General features: G+C 46.4%; 1 protein-coding gene across 1 annotated transcript in view; it reads right to left on the bottom strand.

Moving 5' to 3' along the window:
• LOC134871042 (SH3 and multiple ankyrin repeat domains protein 2-like) overlaps positions 1-23684 on the bottom strand; it is a 49430-nt gene that overhangs the window by 1925 nt on the left and 23821 nt on the right. Inside the window, 25 exon segments of the mRNA XM_063893628.1 lie at positions 206-1099; positions 1523-4326; positions 4328-4566; positions 4751-4859; positions 5359-5480; positions 5646-5702; positions 5805-5831; positions 6372-6452; positions 6617-6752; positions 7348-7472; positions 7617-7699; positions 12528-12606; positions 13373-13486; positions 14170-14309; positions 14814-14944; positions 15086-15261; positions 15493-15559; positions 15696-15773; positions 15884-16000; positions 16656-16697; positions 16961-17128; positions 17684-17835; positions 17947-18055; positions 18140-18211; positions 21220-21423. Of these exon segments, the coding sequence (XP_063749698.1) occupies positions 206-1099; positions 1523-4326; positions 4328-4566; positions 4751-4859; positions 5359-5480; positions 5646-5702; positions 5805-5831; positions 6372-6452; positions 6617-6752; positions 7348-7472; positions 7617-7699; positions 12528-12606; positions 13373-13486; positions 14170-14309; positions 14814-14944; positions 15086-15261; positions 15493-15559; positions 15696-15773; positions 15884-16000; positions 16656-16697; positions 16961-17128; positions 17684-17835; positions 17947-18055; positions 18140-18211; positions 21220-21423 (6326 nt within the window).

Raw genomic sequence — 23684 nt, 5'->3', positions numbered from 1 at the left:
AAACTAAATATGGTTGATAAAAGATTGGTATAGAGGGGAGAGGGGAGGGGATAAGATAACTTATAAGCATCTAAAGTAGAAAGTGGGAGGGGTGGCCCGGCTAACACTAAGCTATGAGACACTTTGACTTTCCTTCACCATGCGGCGCTTCTGTCTCTGACCCCGTTGACTCTACGTATTCCAGAGTCTGTTAGTCCTCCCTCACCTGTCAGTGAGTTTCTTCAGCGCCCTCTCGATGTTCATTCGGTGTCCCACGCGCGTCACACCCAGGTCCAAGAAGTCGTCCTTGGTGAGCGAAGGCAGGTGCGATCCGTCTATCTCATTGTCTATAAAATGCTCCCTGTGCTCGGCCAGGTTCAGGTAAGCCAGCCAGTCGGCCACGTCGTACTTGGTCCAGTAGGGCAGGGGCTTGACGGCGAAGGGTTTGGCTGGGGGAGGAGGAGTGAGATGGGGATAGTTGAGGCAGGATGGGCTTGGGGGCAGGTGCAATGGGGAGGAGGCTCCAGAGAGAAAATGAGTGGGGGAGAGCGAGCGGGAGGTGAGTAGGGGGTTTGAGCTCGGCACACCGGATGGGGAGTAAAGTGGAGAAGAAGAAGTCGCGTAGGGATCTCCTAGAGGGAGGCCAGGCGAAGGAGGGGTGAGGGGCCCGGGAAAATCGAAGGGGTTGCTGTATACAGGTGTAGTCGGGAGGATGGGGAGGGAGGAGGGGCGGGGAGGGGCGGGCATCGGCTGTTCAGTGTTATAGATGAGAGGGCTGGGGGCCCGCCGCCGTGACACTGAGGACCGCATCTCCTTGGTGGGGCTGCACTGGAAATCAAAAGTCTGCCGACGCATCTTGGAGCGGTGCTTCGGTGACGTCGGGTACGGGCAGAAGGTCGGGGAGTGGGGGGAGTGCGAGTGAACCGGGGAGGTGGGAATCTGCGGAGACGGGGAGCGGGTCCAGTTGCGTTGAACTTGAGGGGAAGGGGAGACGGACGGCGTGGTGGAGAGGTTCGGGGTCAGGATCTGGCGCTGATGCTGCGGAGAGGAGGTGGGCAGCGGAGAGATGGAGCGGCCGGAGGGAGGGCTGTGGAACGCATCGGAGTAATCCGCCGAGTACCTGAGAGACACAGACAGGTAAATCAGCTGATATACAAACTGTTTCATTCCAACGTTTATTTCTTGTTTAATTGCCGGTTGTAAAATAAACACATCAGATAACAAAAGATAAACAGTGAAGGAAGAGGCAAAAAAACACAAACCCCCCCCCCCCCCCACATTTTATCACAATTTTATATAAAACAAAAGGTCATGATTAAAAAAAATGCTTAAATTCAAATGGAAGAATCTAGATTCATATTTTATCCATTCTTTTATTTCTATTATTTTATCTCGGATGTGTCAACTGTGATGTAGTTAATGTAGGTTTCTAGATGTGTGTATTTTGTTATGTATGCTTTGTGAATAATTTCCTAAAATGTAAATAAAATTCAAAGGATTTTGAGCACTGTATTTTTGAATAATGAAAATAGTGGATGCAAACCTGTTCATGGTGGGAGACCGGGGGGAGTGGCTCCAGTCGTCCATGCTCTTCATGCCGCCCATCTGATGCAGCTTGGAGCTCAGCTCGTTCATGATGCTCGCCTTCACCCCCGAAAGAGGCGAGTGAAGTCTGCGGCCCTCCAAAGCGATACCTCCTCTGTGCACGACGTCTCCACCTTGCTCCCCGACCTCCACCCAGCCCAGAGACCGGGCGTCCACCGGCCTCTCTAAGCAGGCGGCCAGCGCGGAGTTGAAGCCGTCCTCCATCTTGGTTCGACTCACCTTGTGTTGCCTTTCGTCGGAGAGCGCTTCCTCTAAGCGGATTTCTTCATGGTCGCTCTGTCTGTGCAGCTGCAGGGGGGCCGGGTTGGTGCTGTTCTGCCTCCGTAGCGCTACAGCCGGGCCCCTCCCTCCTGTGTCCTTGTAGTGACCCATCTTTGGAAACACAGGGTTTGCCAGTTTGGCACTGTGCACCTCAAAAGTTTGCCCACCTGAGTAGGTTGTGCAAGGATCCTGATGCTCCCCCCCTCCCCTCTCTCCCTCCCCTCCGATCCCTCCCCTCAGCCCGCTCAATCCCAGCATTTCCAAGTGATGGTCGCTACTGCTGTGACTGTCCAGCTCCTCGATCCCAGAATCCACCACGCCGTCCTGCCAGTCTCCGGCGGGGTGATGATGGGTGTGGTCGGAGGTTTTCCCCCCTGCCGGCGAGGTCGTGGTGGCAGCGGCGGCGGTGGCTGTCATGGTGGTCGTAGCGTAAGTCATGGTGGACGTGAGGACGGACGCGCCTCTGTCCTGGCCTCCCACAGAGGGGTCGTAGTAGGGGTGAGAGTGAGACATGGGCTGGGGTCTGTGCAGCGCTCCGGCAGGCAGAGCGGCGGCAGCAGAGGTGGTGGAGGTGGTGGATGGAGGGGAAAATATCTGCGTGGAGGGATAAGATGGAGAGGGGGCCGACTGTGTGAGGTTGGCCACCTCGCTGTCGTAGGATGTGAGGCTGGAGGCAGCGGAGTCACCGGCCTGAGGAGCGCTTGATTGCCTGATAGACGGGAGAGGGGGTGGAGGAGGCGGAGCGGCAGCAGAGTGTTGACTCCGATGCTGCTGAGGATACTCCTGGCCTCTCTCCTTCTTCCCGTTGGCAAACTGTATGGGGGGAGGCAGAGGGTCGGCGAAGACAAACTCGTCGTCTGCGTCAATAGAGGGAGCGGGCGGAGGGAGCACCATCAGTCCCAGACCTCCGCTTGCTCCTGCTCTTGCTTCTCCATCATGTGTCTGTGCTGAGGCTGTGGGGACAGTGTACTGAGGGATGTAGCTGCTGTTGGCATCCATCTGCAGAAAGGAAGGTCTGCGGGGGGCGGGCTGAACAGGAGGGGGAGGAGGCTGCATGGGCGGAGCAGATCGGCTGTCATACACGTCCTTTTCTCTGTCCCGGGGGCTCTGTGAGTAATACTGCGTGGAATACTGACTGGTTCTGTCCTCCGAGAAGCGGACTCTGAGACCCTCCCTTGATCCTCCCTCCTTCTCCCGCTCCATCCTCTCCCCACCTCCCCCCCCTCCCAAGCGTAATATCCTGGGCGACTGCGGCCGGCTTATAGGTGCGGGCGAGGTGGTGGTGGTGGGGGAGGTCAGGTGGACGGACACTGGGGAGGTGTAGGCTGATTGTGTAGGGGTCGCAAAAAGGGAAGGGGTCGGGGTCTGGACGGGGGTGGGGAACGCTCCTACTGTGGACATCTGCCGGCCAAAGTGTCTGTCCTCCCGGCGCGTCCTGCGGTCGTCTTTTAGGGCCCTTTCTCTCGCAGCGAGGGCCAGGCCGAGCGGGGAGGAGGGGTCCAGGACTTTCCCTGTAAGCGGGTGGATGAAAGTGGTGGTGGCCTGGCTGCCGTACATCGAAGGCGCCGACTTGGGCTGTCCGTCCTGATTAGGGACGGGGGACGAATACTCCGGCAGGCCAAAAGCTGGGGGCATGCTGCTGGAATAGTGGACATAGTTGTCTCCGGAAAACATGCCCTCATCTATGGACTTGGAGGGCCGTAAGCGAGGGGTGGGCACGTCCATTTGTGAGCCTTGTAAAGGCTGAATTCTGGTTCCCTCCACCGCTCCTCCCCCTGCCACTCCCTGGACGTCCTCCTCAGACGAGAGGAAGAAAGAAGCGCTCTTCCTTCTCATGTCTCGGAAACGTTCCCTCTCCCTGCGCGCCCCACCCCCTCCGAAGGCCGTCCCATACGTGGACGTGTAATCCAAGTTCTCCAGGTTCTGCTGCGAGGAGACGGGCGGGGCGGCGGTCGATGAAAGCGAGGGAGTGGACGTAGGGGGCTGAGGTGGTATGGGGGTGAGCGGTGAGGGCAGGCTGGTGCTGTCAGAGTTCGTCTCCGCTGAGGTGTTGTCCTCCGCCTCTGGTTGGGGCTCGGTCTCCATACTGCTGCCCTGGCTGCTCCGCCCGCTGCTGCTGGTTGAGGGCGCTTTGACGATGATGGTGGGGATGGGGATGGAGCTCTTCTCTTTGGCTGCTACTCCTTTCCCTCGATGCTGCCTCAGCCCGTCTTCCACCTTCGACTGCTTCATCAGGGCCCCGCGACCCCGTCTGGCCCCACCCCCCCTGCCGCCTGCTCCGCCCTGGCTGTTGGCCATGTGCGGATGGTGCTGCGGCGGCGGCTGGGTCTTAGGTTTAGCACTTGTCGGCGGTGTGGCGCTGCTGTAGCCTCTCCGTAACCCGCCCATCTTGCCCCCACCTCTCCTGGAGGCCTCCGGTGCTTCAGCCTGTCTGCGGAGGGTGGGGACCATGACCTGCTGGCTCATCCCACCTGCCCCCCCCCCTCTCCCAGCCTGCCTGAGTAGCATGTCCTGGCTGGGATTGACTCTGGTAATGGGCTTGAGATACAGGAGGGATGGGCATAGCAGGGCCTCTCCCGGGGTGAGGACCTGCTGATAAAGGCGGCTCCGGGGCGGATGTGTTGGGGGGCGGAGGGATTTCTTCCGGTCCGGGCACCGACAGGCTACGAGCCAGCTTCATGGCTGGGGGGTGAAGGTACTGCCTCTCCTCCTCTGTTACACCTGGGAACAAGGACACGTTGTGGAAGAAGTACTCAGACTCTTTGACTAAGTAAAAGTACAACGACTTCAGTCTTAAAATACTCCATCACATCGTAAGTCATGGTGGACGTGAGGACGGACGCAGTAAATGTCAAAATTGTACATAATTACTATTGACAAACATTTGTATTTAAATCCCCATTACCAATAGATTTCTGACGCATCATGACGGCGTGCTGAGCGTGGCCGGGTTGAAAGTGGGCTTGGTTGTAGCCAAAACCTTGTCCGGACTGCCCCATGCTGCCTGATGGCTGCTGCTGTTGGTTTCAAGTGTCATTTTGAGATAGGAAAATAGAGAAATTCGAGAGGGAGGAGGGAGGAACGAGAGAAGAAACTCAGTTATAATCAAATCCCATCTGATGTGTGCGGTTAAACTGAAATTGATTTGATGAACGGTGTAATGCAATACAGAAAAACCCAGTGTGTCCGAGTATTAGAGTACCAGGCAGCAGAGGATGGATGAATGGAACTGACTCACATTTAAACATTTTGGTGTGGGTGGTCTATTGTCAATCATTCCCTGTTAAGTGCAGTGAGGGCAGAACAACACACATAGCTGAGAAAAAAAAGAGCTGCTTTAAAGATAGGAAACCTTTTTCTAGCATTAGTCACTTCCATGACTAAATATGTGCTACATCCAGGAGCAGTGAAGAAGCACTGCTGTTTGTGGGTTTGGAGTGGGAAAAAGGTTTATAACTGTTCAGTGTTTGAACGCCATTAAGACCCCAAATGATGGTAACAACCCAAACCCACCTCATTGGAGCTGTTCGGAACAATGCTCTTGCTCCTATCCCTCTTGCCTCCATGACCCCTCTGGCCCTGGTTGTCTGATGTAATAGTGTGTTGGGCAGCAGCCAATATTTCGTCCAGTTTGTCTAAAAAAAAAAAAGAAGAGCGAGCAAGGGCAGGGCAGAGAAGAGATGAAGAGAGGGAGCAGAAAATAAAAGGAGAGACATGAAAAGGAGGATTTCAGTGAGCCCCCTCAAGGTTTAAAAACACCCTCATACAGAATGACAAGAGCGGTGAGAGTGATTTCATACTTAGTGCCATCTGATAGACTGTCCTCTTCTTATCAGGACCCAGAGTAGAGTCGTAATCTGGAAAAAGGAGCGGATAAAAAAAAAAAGAGCATCAAACAAGCTGACTTTTAATTAAAGCTCAGGGGCTGATAGGGGGAACGATTAAGGGCTGATAGTCACCTGCTTTCTTTTTCCACGGAGAGGCAGCTGTGGCATGCATAACGGGGAGGGAAACAGAAATTAGGTGTGACAAGAAGTGCTGTGTATTGATGTGTATGTGTCAGATGAAAGGATGAAATACATACTCAGACACGTGATGGAGTGAGGAGATGAGAGGGGTGAGGACAGGGGATGGAGATGATAATGAGAGCACACACATCCATGAATCCCCCACCTTTGTCCACTGTAGGCAGCACGTTTGGTTTAGAAGAGAGAGAAAGAAATTGGTGAGTGACGGCACGAGACATCACAACCTGTTCGATTATAACCTTTTCTTAATATAGAAAGCATACATTTATGAAAAAGCTCCTAACACATCAAACAATTGCTAATGAAAAAAAATCACACCTGTACTTTCATTAATAATGGCATGGTAGTGAAACATAATCCCCCAAGACAAACTATATGAAATGTGACCCCCGAGAACAAAGTGGAGCACTCGAATCTAATTGATCTTTTTATACATTTTTCCAGACCTCCCCCCCGCCACTCTTTATTCTTTGCATTCAGTCCCTTCTTTCATCTCACCCATGTCTTCCAGCTCTGACGTCATTGACTTGGAGCGCAGGGCGATGGCAGGAGGAGTCAGTCTCTTGGTCTGCTGCGGGGCTGCCGAGGGGGGGAAGCCGGCCAAATGCAGACTTAATGTTTAGTATTCTCGTATAAACATCACCAATGACGACCGGCTTTTACGGTAATGTAAACACGCAATCAGTGTTATCGTCACACATCATAAACATAGGGATTGCAATGACGAGAGAGGAAAGTTTTACCTCTCTTCCGAGCCGTGTCGTCCAGCTCGGGGTTTCGAGCGACCATCACCACTTTCACCATGAGGCTGTTGCCGCCCTGCCGGATCATGTTGACGACCTGCCGGTGACCGACCTTCACCACATTCTGGCCGTTCACCTGACGGACCAATCGAGTACATCCAAATAAACATACACCAAAACTGCCAGAGCCTAAAGAGACAGTTTAACTAATAGGCTTCTTGTGACCTCTAGCTTCCCATGTTTGTAATATAATGGTGGTTAATAAGACTTAGCTTCAAAACTATAATATTTGGAGTGTTTTCAGGCAGGGTAAATCGCAGTTACAAAAGCTCGGGCAAGTGACTCATAATAGGCTGAATAATAATAAGCAGTATCTGTCAGCTTTAATAGATGTTTGATAATCGCAATTTCTGAACGGTGTTTTTAAGGCAACCTTAGGAAACTTTTAAAGGTAAAAAATAGCCAGAAGGATAAACTGCCTGTGCTTTGTCCAGCGTTCACAAAATGACATACAAAATATATACTTAGAAGCTAAACTATAACCTGATTATAAGATGACTGAGTTGTTGACTGGCTCTGTACATTTTTGACATTTTGAGTATCTTCCTGTATGGATTTCTTATTGGAAAATAGGAAATATTCACCACCAAACACCTTGGACCCAGAACTGCAAGGTCAATCAACATTGACTTTATGCTTATATTAACTGATTGTGCCTCTTTGCCTCTTACCTCGATGAGGAAATCCCCCATTCTAAGGCCCGCCCTCCAGGCCACGCCCCCCTCATCTACAGACTCCAGGTACTGCAGGGCGGGGAAGGCTGGCGTTGGAGTGAACTCCTCTATGGGAGTCTGAGCTGTGGAGGACAAGAGCAAGAAGGCAGTGAGTGGACACAGATGGTTTGAAAATGAAGATAGATCGATCGATGGGATGGGAGCCTGAGACTGAGAACTCCATAGAGACAGAAAAATATAAGGAACGTTTGGCAGAAGTGGCTCACCTTTGGCTCCCCTAAGCACAAAGCCAAAACCCTCATTGTCTTTCTTCTGTAGGAGCACTGTCTTCTCCTTAATGATGTAGTCACTTAGAGAGAGGGGAGATGGGGATGGAGAGAGATAGGAAAAAGGGGAATTGGAGAGGAAGAGAGAAATATAACTTCTATAGCAACAGAAAAGTATTATTGTCATGCAAATAAAGCATTGCATGAATGTGGTATACAGCTTTACTGCAACACAGCATGAAATCACACTGCAGCAGAGATGGGTTGGATGGAGAACGTCATACGAAAAGCACTGGTGCACAAAAGGGTGGATGGCAGGGATACAGTTAGTGTCACAAGGGGAGGAAGTGTATATGAGATGACAGTCCATGCTATGGACTAATCCAGCTGGAGCTGACAACCGCTGGGCCAGGGGGAACGGCACATTAGAAAAATGTGCACACACACTTCACTGATAATGGAAACTTCCAAATGCACCTAAATCGCTGCATTAGCTTTCACTGCCTCTGGCAGCTTTTGCAAAGATACTGTTTAACCGACTCTGGCGCGCCAATACCGGTCATACATGACACTTCAAATTATGTACAAGGGAAAGTCGCACAGGGCCTCTAATCTCCCTCCAAAAACAGTTCCTCTCGCTGCCTCTGAGAGCAGAGAGGATCAGAGACATTGGTGATGCAATTTTATTAGAAGACCGTTGGAGTAGGTTTACAGCTGGCCCAGTGAGCTCCTTCATTATTCTATTACCTTGTCCGGGACTTTCAGTCAAGCTGCTTTACAACCCTTTCTGTAATATAGGGCTGGTTAAATGGACTCTATGCGGCCACATCTCATGACTCATTTCTGGACTTGACTTTCTAACAATGTCAATTCACCCTGGTTGTGTTGGAGAGCCCGGGGCTCGAGCAGAGCTGTATGATTCAAGAGGAATTACAGACATTTCTTTCCTAGGAAGCTCACTTTTGTGTTGGTACGTGCTTATCAGCTCAAACTGAAACTACAACACAAATAAATCAAAGGATTTCCTTTCCTACATGGGATGAACTTTGAGTGAACAGGATGAGGAGCCTGGTTAAAAAATTGCCATCATTTGACATCTGCTTGGCTGCCAAAACAATGCAGTGTATTCATATACTCAATATATATATATATATATACACTCAAGGACATCAATTCCACTAAGAAAACCAGTTTGGTTCCTCCCCATTGAAATGGAAAGTGTGGGTGAGTTGTGTGCATGTTCATAACTGGACCTTTATGAGAAGTAGTAAACATAAATGGGATTTTTCAGCCCTCAGTTAAATATGGCAGGCACTGCCTACTCAAATTCTCAATTACAGTTCTCCTTTGAGTCAGCAGACCTAAAATCATAACATGCTGTAACCTAACAATAAACACAACTATTTAACTGGCTGCCTATCAACTTAAAAAACACAATATTTCATACCAACATTTTGATTTCCTTTTAGGTTTTAGGCGGCAGACTTCTGACAGAGGAGCTTATCACTCCAACTTCATTCTGCCTCCGCCACTTCTCAGAAACCCAAGTGTATACTACTCCTAAAATAACAATAACAGTTTTATTATATTCCACACCGTCTCCTGCGAACCCAGCAACACATTGTGTGTTCTGTCCGGCAGAGCCTGTAATAAAGTTTGGCTGTGGAAGCATCGAGGTACAGCAGAGAAATGAGTGCTGGCCTACAGGCCTCAAGATCCAGACTTCGACACCAAGTCGCAACTTTAGCGCTGAACAGACGATCGCTAATTTCCCCTACTGAGGTCCATCCCTTGTGTGTTCTCCATCAATGTTACTGTTTCGCCAACGCACAGCCGCCTTCCAGCCATCTGCTCCTCACACCTCATTCCTTTTTTCTCTCACCCTGTCCTCCACCATGCTTTCCCTCTCTGAAGATCAAAGTAGCAAAGAGTGGGTGGAAGGATCCGTTGGGCTATTCATCCATCCACTTCTCCAAGGGCGAAACATGGCCTGCCCCGGCCCCCCAGGTGCTCCTAAGTATTGTTGCTTGTTTGCATAAATAAACCTAATTTCCTTAACATATTTAAAGCTATTCAACATGTCTTTCGCCAAATTGCCTGGCCAATTAGGTACATGAAATGCTTAAAGTCGCTGGTTAATCCCTGTTGGCTAGTAGGACACGCTCTCTGTGAACTGGCTGCAATGAAGCGGTAAGCTTACTGGAGACCAGAGTTATTATGTTCCCTCCTGAGTCATCCTCTCTTTTCTATCCACAATTACTGAGAAAAAAGGGCCGCTTTTTAACCATTCCCCTGCTGAATGTACATGCACATCGACTGGCTATGTGGGGACCAGACCCACACACACACCAATTGAAGCACTTGGCGGATGTTGGTGACAATGTATGGAACCGCGGTTGAAATATGAACAGTACATATAGATAAATATGTGTACACAGCAATCAAGCAGTACGACGTTTACACTTATATGTGAAGAGCACATACATTTCATTCAGTGTATATCTTCACATAAACACAAATGCATGCACACACACACACACACACACACACACACACAGAAAAGACCGGTATCTCAAATTAGAGCTCGATAGGAACTGACAAACCGCGCTCTTGCCACTTATTGACTTATTCCCTTTCATCCTTCAGTACGGTCAGAACCCCTCACATTTTTAATGATACACTGAGGGTACATTAAAAGATATAGGATGTGACAGCAGCGTTTTTTTAAAGGAACAGCAATAAATGGGAAGTCCTGGTGAATGAAAAATATCTGCTTAAAGACATCATGACTCAAAGAGAATGAAATACACCCACACTGTCTGACTGAAATGCATCAATATGTGCTCCCTTTCATGCACACGCACACGGCGATCAGAGACACACGGGAGGAAGACACAGAAATAAACATGCTGCAGAGACCCCATTCAATAGCCACTTCCGTACCACAGATATTCACATGCAGAGGAAAAAAAAATACAAATTTAAGATGCACGCACCGACACACACACGCACACGCACACACACACACATACACACACACACACACACACACACACACACAGCTTATTAGTCTGTCTTTGAAAAGGCACGGCCTCTCAATAGCATCATCTACCTCTCCCCTCTCTCCATTGTCCTCTCCTCACATCCATAGCCAGCCAATGAATGAGGAAACAGCCGCTACCTGTAAATGAACCACACGCTCCTGTTTCTGGGGCCCAGTGACGGCCACGAAGAAGAGAGGGAGAGAGAGAAATCTCTCTCTCCGCATCCCCCCATTGCCATGTCCCCCCCTCCTCTCTTGCGCTCACTCTCTCAACCACCTCCTCCCTCCTCCCCCTCCCAGTCTTCCAGCGAGAGCTCAGCCGGAGAGAGCCGCGAGAGTGAGAACTATGAGAGAGGTGGGGAATGAGAAGGAGAGAGACAGCACACTTCAGACAAGAGGAAGACAATGTGAAAGAGAGAGGGAGAAAATACCAGCGATTATCACACCAGGGAGAGTGTGTGTGCTGTGTGTGTGTGATCGGAAGAGGATTTGGTTGCAAAATTGGGGAGATGGAGAGATGAATGTGTGTTGTGGGGATGCGGGGGATGGGTATGAATGTAAGGCAACACGGGGAGAGACAGCGCTTGCTTTCGCACATCCGCTGTATCACACATATAACAGCTGATTCGCACCCTGGATTAGCTCAAACACACATTTTGCAAACTTTCCTCTTGCTGCCTCCTCAAACGCAGAGCTGTCATCACCACACAGGATCACAAACACTCTTCCTCTCTCTGAAAATGGTAATTGACATTCTCCCAAAAGCCTGCATCCAGTGAGGGAACATGCTCCGGATCACCTCGCTCTTAATTGAGCACCACTTCACCACAGTGTCGCAATTACGCTTAACCAGCTTAGGACAGGTAATATAACCCCCAGTGGCTGCTATTTCCATTTAGAACACAAGCCACGGCTGCATTAAAGTGAATGCCTTTTTTTCATTTTTCATAAGTGAGAGCGGCTCAGCACAAGGGTAATGTCGGATACAATGCGTTAGAGGCTGTACAAAACCCCAGGGTGGCCACTGGTAGGTTCGTCTCACTAGCCCAGGGACCTAACCAACGCTTGATGTCTCAGCTTCCTTCGTGACTCATCAGCAGCAAGATGTACACGCAAAGACACACATTAACTCTCAAACAAACACGCATAGCTTCATAATACACAGCCACAGCTGCCCAGGGCTGAGCTGCAGCGTCTGACAGATGCCATGAAGGAGGAGGAGGAGGAGAGGAAGAACCCCCCCTCTACCTTTCATTATTATTGTGTTCAGTGTAAACAAGCAACAACAGAGGGCAGAGAGAGGCATGTAGATGGAGTGCATTTGTCTGCGGCTGCTAAAAGAGGGGCAGAGCTGAAGAAAAATCACATGGCTGCTCTTTGTGCTTTCAGCGCTGACGTGTTCCCACGGCAAAACAATAGGGAACAAGCCCTTATCAGGATCAGCAGAAAACAGACACATGAAGACATGAAAGCACGGTAGGTGAAGCGAGTGCACACACACACACACGTGAACCTCCTGCAAAACAAGACGGTGTCAACTATTCCATCACCTTCACTGGCCTCGCAGTATTTTCCCTACAGTAATAAAGCAGAGAGCAGACGGTTCAGTCGCTGCCCACACTCATGTGATCCACACTCTCAAACTATATCAGAGGCTGGGATTATTCTCGTTTTATGAGTACATCTATTTTCTAAACTGGTATCCTGCTCTCGGTTGCTAGGGGGCTGAGGGAGTCCCAGCATGCATTGGGAGAGAAGTTAGAAGCAGCTCACAGACGCCTCACCGAGCAGACAAACACACCCTCACATTTACACTTTTCCAACAACTCACTTAGCAACCAATCACGAGTCGTAGCTGCTGTTCTTACCTGGGGCCGTCATTGCCGTCGTAGGCTCCGACGGTGACGTTACGGAAAAGCTTCCTCTTGGCTTTCTCACTGCGCGTCTCTGCAAGGCAAAAACATATGTTCAATTTAAACCTCCAGCTTCCGTCTTGACACCTTCGCCGTCATTTTTCTAGAAGTGTCGTGTCCTCAGCGTGACAAGCAAATGATTCAAATATATTTAGACCCGTTTTTTTTTGCGGCTTGAGCGTGGCATATAGTTTGCTTGAAAACAGCAGAAAAGGGAAGGTCTGTGCTGTGCCACAGTCTGATGCAAGAAAAGGGCCTTCTGGTGAACAGGACTGTGACATGTGCTGGGTGTTACAGTGACTTAAAGGATGATTCCAGGCTGAGGGAGCATGAAGCCCATTTCTCAGCAGGCCATCTTTCCAATGTACAGTATGTGTTATTTATGATTACTGTTAAGTGTCTTCTTAAGAGTTATCTCAAAACTATCAATGACACATTTATTCCAGTGTATACATGAATGCTCAAATAAAACTCACTGTTTCAATGTTATAAAGGGCCTTATTATGCTAATTCTCTGGAGAGCTAGCCAATATAAGGGTTACATAGTGACGTCATCGTGTTATGGAAGTAAACAAAGGAGTCCAATTGAGGCGTTTCAGGCAGGGGGGGATTTGGGATTTTAGCGTTTGCAGACTATACACTATAATAAAGAGGGAAAACCCCAAACAGCATTATAGGGCCCCTTTAAATATAAATTTACTGTAGGTCAGCGACTAAATCCATCCCTCAGGAGATTGCCATGTAAACCCCATGGTCTACATTTGCCATGGACAGATTATTTTTAACCTGTAACGTCTCACCTGTTCGATTGTCTTTGCTGGGAGGTGCCACTTCTTCCACGCAGTCTGAAGGAAACCAGCCGGTGCGACCTCTCACGGTTCCCTCCCAGTACCCCCCCTCTCCCACACTTAACACTGGGACAGGTAGATAGATAAATAAATTAAAGATTAAAAGATTAAAGATTCAACTTTATTGTCATTGCACAGAGTACAAGTACTAGGACAACGAAATGCGGTCTCTGCATTTGACCCATCCTAGTGTTAGGAGCAGTGGGCTGCCATTATGTACGGCGCCCGGGGAGCAGTGTAGGTAACCAGTGTCTTGCTCAGGGACACCACGGTGGCACTTGGTCTTTCGGGGACTTGAACTGGTGACCTTCCAGTTCCCAGGCCAAGCCCCTATGGACTTTGCCACCACCGCCCCAAAAAAGCATAGATACATGGATGTCATTTAGTAGCTCCATTGTCACACACTTTGACACTGGTATATATCTTTCCCTGGACTAAACTTGAGTAACCTCTTCCCTAATAACATCGTACGTTCCACTGAGGACGGCCTGGAACATGTATTGCTTTGTAATAACTGGAGGCAGCTACTTCTCATTTCTCTTGTTTACGATCCTCTCTTCCCTCATGTACACCATTTTATTGCTGGTAATGTTTTAGATCATAGCTTAAAAAAAAGCTTGTTTTTTCCTGCATCAGCCTCTAATGCAGCTGCACTGTAGGTATTTCTACATCACACAGAATCATCCGCACTTGACAACATTCGGCTAATTTTGTCAGTAGATGTACGTCCAGGAGCAAGTGTGTGTCACCTTTTACTCTGTCGCCTTTGTTAAGCGACAGTTCTCTATCTCCACCAGAGGAGTGGGCACGGGTGGCCACGTAAACCCGCCCTGGAACGGCGCTGTACATGCGCTTCATCTGACCTCCACCGCTGCCCGCTGAGGTGGCACTACATAGGGAGAGAGGCAGATAGAAAGTCTGTTCAGAAACACAAGAGATAAGACTGCGCTGCACACTGTGGAACAAGTGAGACAAAGTGATACGACATACAGCTTGTCACGCTGTCAGTAGCTGAGTCATACTTATCAGTCATACCAAATGCGTGTTGCACTCTTGTATTTACTAACAGTGTCTCATTTTCATATCATGTGTCACAAATATAGAAAGTTTAGTTAGAAACCCGAAGAAGGTAAGGATTTTTCAGTACCCTAGAGTACACAGTATCTAAGCATTAAACAGTGTCATATTTCCTCACACACACTACAACCAGAGCAACTAGAGGAAAAGCCAGCATCTATACTGCACTTGCATGTGACATTCAGTTAAAAATAGAACCCAGCATGCAACAGAGACTGAAATAGTTATTTTCCTGCACACAGAGGATGGTAGCTTTAAATATAGAAGGCTCTTTTATAGGAAGGCCTTAAAGTACCCTTCTCCATGAGCTCCTTACCCCTGTCTGCCTCTGGGCTGCCGTTGCCTTTCCTCTGTGTCGCTTTGCCCCCCCCTCCCTCTGGATGGGGAGCGAGTGCGAGACCTTGGGCTGCTGGAGCTCCTCATGCCGATGGAGGCTCTGCGTTGGACCTGGGGAAACAACCAATCCCCGTAAAGACAGAGCCTTGGAGTTGATGCTGTAACTTACTACAAGTCAAAGACTGAGAGAGGTATAATTAAGAGTGTCTAATATCACAAAGAGCAGCAGATCCACCTAATGGTCCTCAGTACCTGTCCCGGGTTGGGATTGGTCGCAGCCTTGTTGGGCAGGGCCAGAGGGTCGGACTGGGTCATGGAGTTATCACTGTTAGCGCGCAGCAGGGGGTGGGAGTGAAGTGAGGGGAGAGGCAGAGTGGCGGCGCTATCTTTTCGCTTAGGGACATACTTTGGCGATTCCAAAAAGGGAACTGAAGATGGAGGGGGGGTGAGGTTTACGGATGGGGGTTGAGATGTGACGAGGGGTAAAAAGTGAGGAAGGGCAGTGGGGTTAATGTGACGGGATGAAATGGAGGGAGAAATTAAGTAGATTGTTAGGTGGAAAAGAAAGGAGGGCAATTACATGATGAAATCTAATGTTGGGAACTCATCGTAACACTTGATGGTCCCTTGAGAAAAGGCAGTTTGGTTTGAAAGCTTACCAATGTCAGAATCCTTGTGGTTTTTGATGATTTCAGCGACCTCAAAGTGACCTGACATTATAGCTAGCTGCAAACACACACAACAACAAAAGTGAATTATGGTTTTTCTGCATTATTCGGTCAGAAAACTGATGGTTTAACCTACTTTCATTGTAATTCCACTCTGAAATCATGATAAAAAAGCAACCATTCAAAGCATTTACCTGAAAAGGGGTCTGACCGTGTTTGTTCTTTGCCTCCCTGTTTGCTCCCCTGTACAGCAGAACCCGGATACAGCTCTCCTGATCATTCAGAGAGGGGAAGGTGATGAGTTAACATCATTAGAAAAAAAACAGCAGTAGTAATTATGGTTATAATAGCTTCATATGAGGAGATCTGTTTCCATACTTGCCTTGTTGTACAGGGCAGAAATGTGAAGTGCACTGTTCCCTGAGGCATTTTGAGAAGAGGTGTCAGCACCATAAAACAGCAGATGCTCCAAGTGCTGGGCAAAGCCATTCTGGCAGGCCTTTCAGTGTCAAGAGAGTGATAGAAATATCCACCAATTGTAAGAATGACATAATATAGAAAGAGGCGAGTTAAAGCCAAGAGGGGGATTTCATATGGGAGTGGAATAAAACAAGGAAGAAAAAGGGGAGAAGATGAGAGATAGGGCAAAAAAGAAACGAAGCGAAAGGGAGATGATATGTCTCGCATAGATATTTCGATCTATAATTACAGAACCAAATACCTTGTTGGAAGAGAAACAAACATTAAAACGACAGAGATGAGCTTTCAGTAGTCTGAGAAGATCCCTCATATTTTTTCAGCAGTGACTAAAATATCACAAGATACGTACAAAGTACAGAAAGACATCACAGAGCACGGCAAAAATAAAAATAAAATACCATGACAACCGGCTCGCAGCACAAACGCATCTCACAAAGACATGATGTAGGCAATGCACCCGTATCCACAGAATTAAAGGAAGGTATCAATGCTCTTCCTTAACTGAACTCAGCTTGAGATGAGAAAGATTTAAAGGTCACCTTATTTAGTTTCTCTACATGCTTTTAATATCAGATTTGACTCTCAGTGCCCTATGAAAGGCACATGACCAATAAAACCTTGAAACCTTGAAACGAAGGCATGTGGGGATGATGAGACGGTAAGACGAAGGGTACCTTATGTATTTCTTCCATTCCAAACTCCTCTTCATCCCTGTGCTATGGGAAGAGACAAGGAGGGCAGGAAGGAGAGAGAATGGAGAGACAAGTGAGGAAGGCTGAGAGAAGAAAAGAGGGGTGTGTGAGAAAATGCTGAGAGAGAGTGAAACATCAAACACACAGAGATCAAGAGAGGGAAATGTTGGTGCATTGCTTCACTTTACATGAGGAGAAATACAGACACACGTGGAGGAAAACGTGAAGCCACATGGGAATCAATGGATGGACGGATGGATTTGTAGTATCAAACTGTCCATTGGTACCTGATGGGACTCATCCCAGCCATTCTCATCCCTGGACCCCAGCTTTGATCTGTAATACAGCAGGGTCTCGCAGCAGGAGGTGTCGCCCCCTGTCAGCACGGTGTGGTACAGCGGGGTCAGGCCGCAGCGGTCCTTGTAGTTTGGAGACGCTCCGAGGGACAACAGAGCCTGGCAACAAAAAAAAGAAGCATTATATTTTTAATATGTGTGGGTGTGCATATTCTGTCTGTAATGAGGAATAGACGAGCCAAGAAAGAAAGGGAGAATTAATAAGGTATATGGTCGGGCCTTATTTTAGTCTTCTTATCAACACAATCAGTATTATATATTTATAGAATATTTCTGTGATATTTCATTCAAATGTGATATAGCTTGATTATATTACATCTGAAGTTATACTGCAAATTGGAGAACCAGTAGAGATGTACAAAATAAAGCATTTCCTAGAAAACGAAACACAGCTACAAAGATGGCTCATGTTAAGAAGTTGCCATCTGTTTAAGTGTCTATGACATGTTGTATTTAAAAACAACATGAGGCAGCTAGCAGAGCCCCAATTGCAAGTGCTTTGCCTAAAGGAAAACTAACCGATGTTTCAGTATCTAAGTAACTGCTAAATGCTTCTATATGTCTTTCAACAAATAACCAGCCACATATGATGCAGCATTTTCTGTTTATTCACTTTAATACCCATTACATTACATGACTATTCAAAGTGCTTACCATCAGCCCAGCGTGATTGTGAGCCCTCACTGCTTTGTGCATCGGCGTGAAGCCGTCTCTGCACCTGAAGTCCAAATGAGCGCCGCCCAGAATCAGCAATCTGATGCCCTCCACCGGCAGACCAAACTGCATCGCCACAGAGAGCGGGGTCTCTGACCAACAGAGGGAGGTGGGGGTCAGGAAGGATGGCAGGTAGAAAGGTGCAAGTGAAAATCCACCCTCAGATACTCTTATAGTGTTCATATCATCACTCATAATCTCACCTCCACTGTCAGGGTCATGGAAGTTTGGATCGAGACCTTTTTCGAGGACTTTTGCCATTTTCTCTATTGCTCCAGTCTGAATGTAATCCAGGAACTTCTTCAGACTGGCCTGAGAGAGGGGGAAGGGGAAGGAAATGAATGTCTGAGTGGAAATGAATACTGTACATTATTCAACCATCATGAGAAGGAATACCTTTGTGCTGAGTTTGGCGAGCGCCTTCTCATCCAGATTCGTCTGTTTATAAACTCTGGTTTTGTACCTGAACTGAAGACGGGAAAAAGATACATGTTCAAACTCATTGGTGAAGAGCAGCAAAGGCATCAGATTGAATTAAAAATACATGATTCACTTTTTGTATTCACTGAATGATCGATGTTTGAGCATTTTATTCAATGTAGCAGTGCAGCTTTAAACAAAAACCCCCATTACTCTTGTTAACTGCAGCTAAACTCGCTCGCTGCTTCCAGAAATTCACTCTCCCACTCAAAATTGTTGGAACAGCTCCATGGGTCTGTAAAGTATTAATTCAGATTTGGTGTGTGTTTCTGGGAGAAGCTTTATCCCATATACAGTACCAGCATCGGAATCAGTGGACATATATATATATACAATGTCTTTAGAAAAACTGAATCTCTGTACATAGTTCCTAGAGAGACAGGATCACATATTGAAAAAGAGGGAAAAAGGGGAATTCTGAGACAAACCATAAGCCTAAACTGTCCACACATGTCATTGGGGCCTATATTATGCGCTGGTTTCAGGACTTAACATGTTATTTTGAATGTTTGAAAGGTCCTGAACAATCAAAATTGCTGCCAAAAGAATAGGGGAACCTATTTACATGCATTAAAACATATTTAGTAAGGAGTTTCCTTGCAAAAGCTTCAGAATTTTCCAGAAGCTGAGTGATTTAAGTGGAGAAATCAGTTGAGTAAAAGAGGCAGCAGTAATGCATGACTGGGGCACTTTGAGAGCTATGTATTACTTTCTTGAGGGCAGTATAATATTCGTGTCACAGTTTGAACATGGTGTTTTTTAAAAGTGCATCCATACAAAGGTGTTATCAATAGTTAAGTTGTTTAAGACATTCAAGGTCGAAATATCAGACATAAAAAAGTGGTATCTTTGCAGTGAATTCCTCTCTCTCTGTTTCTGTGTGCACTATCATACACCAAAGCAAATTCCTTGTATGTGTAAACCTACTCGATGACTGTACTGGGCTAATGTGATCCCTCTCTGAATTAGAAACCACTTAGATACGAAACACCGGACTCGATGCGATGTCAGATCATTGAGGAGTGCGGAGGAGAGAAGCCGAGCTCCTCTATCGCAGCTGACAGCTGAATTGAACCGCATGCTGCAGATGGAGAACAGCTGCAAGCATCAGAGGTGTGTCTGGCCAGGATAAAGGAGCAATCTGGCATAACACTTGGATTAAAATAACTACCATGTGCTGATAAACAGTAGTGGATTAAAGACTGATAGTTGACTAAAGCAAAAGTAGCAACACATGTGTAAAGAAATTGTCTGATACAAATAAATAGTCCTGTTTTGGTATCAAAATATATTTAAAACACTAAAGAGAGGTAATCATCATGTCAAATGGCCCATTTCAAACACCAAAGAGAGGTAATCATCATGTCAAATGGCCCGTTTCAGATTCATATATTATTTTAAATTATGATGCATTTTAGTGTCTATCACTTCAGTGCAGCTGGTAAAGGTCGGGATAATATACATTATTTTAAATACTACAGATCAGATAACCTAGAATAATGCCTCATCATTTCTGTGTGGTTTTTAAATGTATAATTATTATTCTTAATTAATAACTTTTCGTCATTTAACATGCAAAAAAATACAAAATCTGACTTTGAAAGGTATGAAGTATCATAAATCAGAAAAGTAAGAGTATTTCTAAATAATACTAAGATACAGAACTTGAGTACTTTCTAGTTACACTACACAACAGCTTATTATTAAGAATACATTATAAATATTACCAAGAAACTACTTTGAACGCTGCTCCATTCAAAACGGCAGTACTCTTGTTATAAATGTGCTACTGAGATACATTCCGCTGTGCTGAGTTTAGTCACAGGCTTCATCAGTGCATAGACATGTCCTCGTGGGGAACCTGATGAAGAATGTAAACACTCTGGTTTGAAGCCAAACCCCGAGCCCCACCCAAGCTGCTCCTCATACAGCAGCTGCACCACCAGAGGGCGCTGTGAGCTCACTCTATCGCAGCATGAACCGCTTCATATTGATGCCGTCTCACAACCCACTTCCTACAAAGTGGGGAAATACAATATAATTTGGAGGTTACATAAAGCACAGAATGCAATTAGATCCATGAAGTGGGTATTATTTTTTCATTAACCGTGTTGAACAAGGGGATTCTACTAAAAAAACTTTGTGTAATTTATCTTGAGTTTACTTAACAACATTTCAAAGTGTGATGCAGTGCAAAAGTTAACGTCAAGTGCTGCAGATGATGTTCCAGCTTTCCCCCAGTATGCAATTTGGCTGAGATTAAAAAGATGGAATTTATGTACAGTAATAAACAGAGCATTCATTGAGGGCAGGAGATACATTACATTTAAAAGATCATTATTGGGACTATGCTAATCCAGGTGATGGTGTTCTTGAATATCTGATTCAATGTATTATTCTATTAATATTTGATCTATTCTATATGCCAATTTTTAGAAGAATTTCTGAATAACTACTTACTCTTTCACCTCGTTATTCTTTATTTAAATCACTAATTTAAGTTTGTTGTTAAATAAACTAAATTTAAGAACATTTTTAACCTTTTTCCCACTTAACTTCTGACCTAAGCTGTTTATATCAGTGTATCTTTGCACTCAAGTTTTGTTTTCATATTATTGTCTTTAAATATCCTCATTTATGCTCTTTTTAGGTATGTGTATCACCTATGTGCTCTATATCTGTTCTGATATTGTTTCCATGAGTGCTTTGTATAATATCCCTCTGTCAAAAAAAGATGTAAGGGTTGTAGCAGCATTTTTTGGGATATTTTAGAGGCGGATTTTTCATTTTGAGGCCAAAATGAATACTTTTAGGTCAATAAATAAATACAAAAGCGTTGCCCCTTGATGTTTTTGAAACTTAAGTGTTAAAATAAAAGCTCTTCTTTTACTTATTTTTCTACTCTTTAACAGTGGACATTTTCTTTGTTTGGGTTGGTGTTTCGGAGCTACATGCACCTCAGCAAAACTAAACCACTTCATCTTCCACCTCCATACCTCCAGGTAGGGCACCCCCTTCTCAAAGGTCTGTGCGTAGTCCCGCAGAGCGCGCTCCTCCTCCAGGAACTTGGCGTCCCGTCCGTCTCCAGCCGGCTGGAAGAGGCCGTAGTTGTAGACGTCCCACAACGACTCGCTGAGGGAGCAGATGATCTGCTGCTTGGCGCTCCACACGAAGCAGTCCTGGTCAAACTGGAGACACCTCTGACGCACACACACAGAGCAAGGGGCAGCGATCAATGGAGTATAATTACAGGTTTTAGTCAGTTTGAATATCAAATGTTTTTTTGATACTTCCAAGTATTTAGGTGGATACTTCTTTACTCTAATGGATGCAGGATTCTTACTCAGTAAACAGTGTTAATATTTTTAAGTGCTTACTAAAAACTTTAGCCTTTCTGAATCCAGTAATTGTTTAATAGATTTTGGTGTACCTATGTGTATTTAGTCCAAGAAATAGGATGGCTTTCTGCCTCTAACTGCTCTGTCCCTGAGAAAAGCCAATATCATTAAAGCAGCAGCTAATTGAATTGTGTGGTTTGTGTGTTTAAACCTAAGTGTGCACACAGCTACATTAATACACATAGTTTCCACATTACTCAGTCAGTTTGGTGAGCAATCTGGTGAAGGGCATCATATTATAATGGATTAATAATGTAGCCTGATGGTTTTACCTTCCATTGGTGAATGATGAATGCATGAGAGTGTGGTGCGTGCTGAATATGAATGCATTACTTTTAAATAATTGATCCTCTGCCACACATATGGAGGTATGATTTATGCTGACATTACTATAAGTACGAACAGAATATTCTTGCCTATGTTACGATCATTTTTCCTCTATACCCCTGATAAAGAAGTAAAGATTATATACTGGGATAAACATTGTCTTCTTTGATCTGTCCATGCGTAATGTCAGATTTGCACCACAATCAGAAGATAAGAAGCCAACTATAGCGCCAAGAGGAAATCTCCTTCACCTCTTACTATACAGTGTGATACACCAGAGGCGTAACGGGCTCAATGGAAAAGAACCCTTAGATGTACAGTATCGTTTGTATGGGGTATGCCTAACTAGATTTCACGGTGATTTGAGCACTGCCCATTGCTCCACATTATTACATTTCCTTGCATTTACACAGAAAGACCATCTTTTCTTTATTAAAGTCTGTAGCCGGAGGACATACAGTAGAGTAGCTGACCGGGGCTTTAACGACAGGGGCTCTGAATAAGATGCATCCATGCTACTGTTCCATTTCAGGGAAGTGTGAGTAAAACAGCACAGCTCAGCACACTTCCAAGTCCCCCTCAGTCCCCCCCCCCTCTGAGCCCAGTAGGTTGCACTACTTGATAGTGTAGCCAACTATATTGGCATGGCAACCAGTTCATTAGCGAAGGCAGGCGCCCGTTGCCGTAGCAATGTCTTGGTGGTCCCTGGGAGGTAACCACATGATGAGGATGTGCGTGTGTGTCTGCGCATGCATACAAGTGAGTTGTGAAGTATATGCGTGTGTGTGTGTGTAAGAGAGAGAGATGGAGTGGCTAATCCCTGGGAGAGAGTCCAACGTAATGTATACTGTATATTACAGGGACACTTCTCCCCCCCATCGCTCTGTTTTACACCGGGTCTGAGATCTTTGTGGTTATACTTCTCCACACTCGGGGGAGTTTTCTGGATCTCCCCCAAGCAGTATTATGGTATTTGTAAATGCGTAGATCTTCCTTTTTACTTATTCATTCCCCACCTCTCTCTTCGTAGCATTTACTCCTTCTCCTCACCGTCTTCAACTCGCTCCTAATATTCTCTCCCTCTGCTCATCCCTCCTAATTCAGTTCAATATTATTTCAGCTGCGAGTGTTTGTCAGCGCTTTGCAGAGCTGCACACGATGCCGGTGGCTGATGGGAGACCAAAGAGCAACGCAGATGCCTTTCCACATCTTCACTCGTTTCCAGCGTCTCTCACTTCACCAGCTCTCCCCAAACTCATTAAAAACCTATAAGATAATTAGCAATTACTGTTATATTGAGGGCAGATTAGCTGACATGTAGAACAGTCGACATGTTCAGGGAATTGAAAATGGAGGAGGGAAGATTTGGGGGGAGGGGTTACAGTGGGGCACCCGTTCTCGCCTGGATATGTTGGTGTTGGTGTTGGTGTGGGCTGGCCAATTCTCACCTGCCGGCACCGTACAGCAGAGAGCCGCTGGAAGTGTGAATTGATAGTGACTTGAGTTTTGGAAACTAATTATGAACACGTCTGATCCAAGGCAGATGCTTCTATGGTGTTGACTAAATATTTCGTCCGTAGCTCGCAGGATGCCAAACACGAGTAAAGCTCTTAGTTTTTTTCCTTTTGAGAATTATCCCTGGGCTTGTGAGATGACTGGAATGAAAATGCTTTGCAATAAGAGATGTGCTTCTACATTTGTCCACATACTATTTGTCTCGTGTAAAAAAAAAACAG

This window comes from Eleginops maclovinus, chromosome 10 (genome assembly GCF_036324505.1).
Source record: "Eleginops maclovinus isolate JMC-PN-2008 ecotype Puerto Natales chromosome 10, JC_Emac_rtc_rv5, whole genome shotgun sequence".
Classification (NCBI taxonomy): Eukaryota; Metazoa; Chordata; class Actinopteri; order Perciformes; family Eleginopidae; genus Eleginops; species Eleginops maclovinus.
Note: the sequence above shows the minus strand (reverse complement) of the source record. Positions and strands in the feature narration are given on the sequence as shown.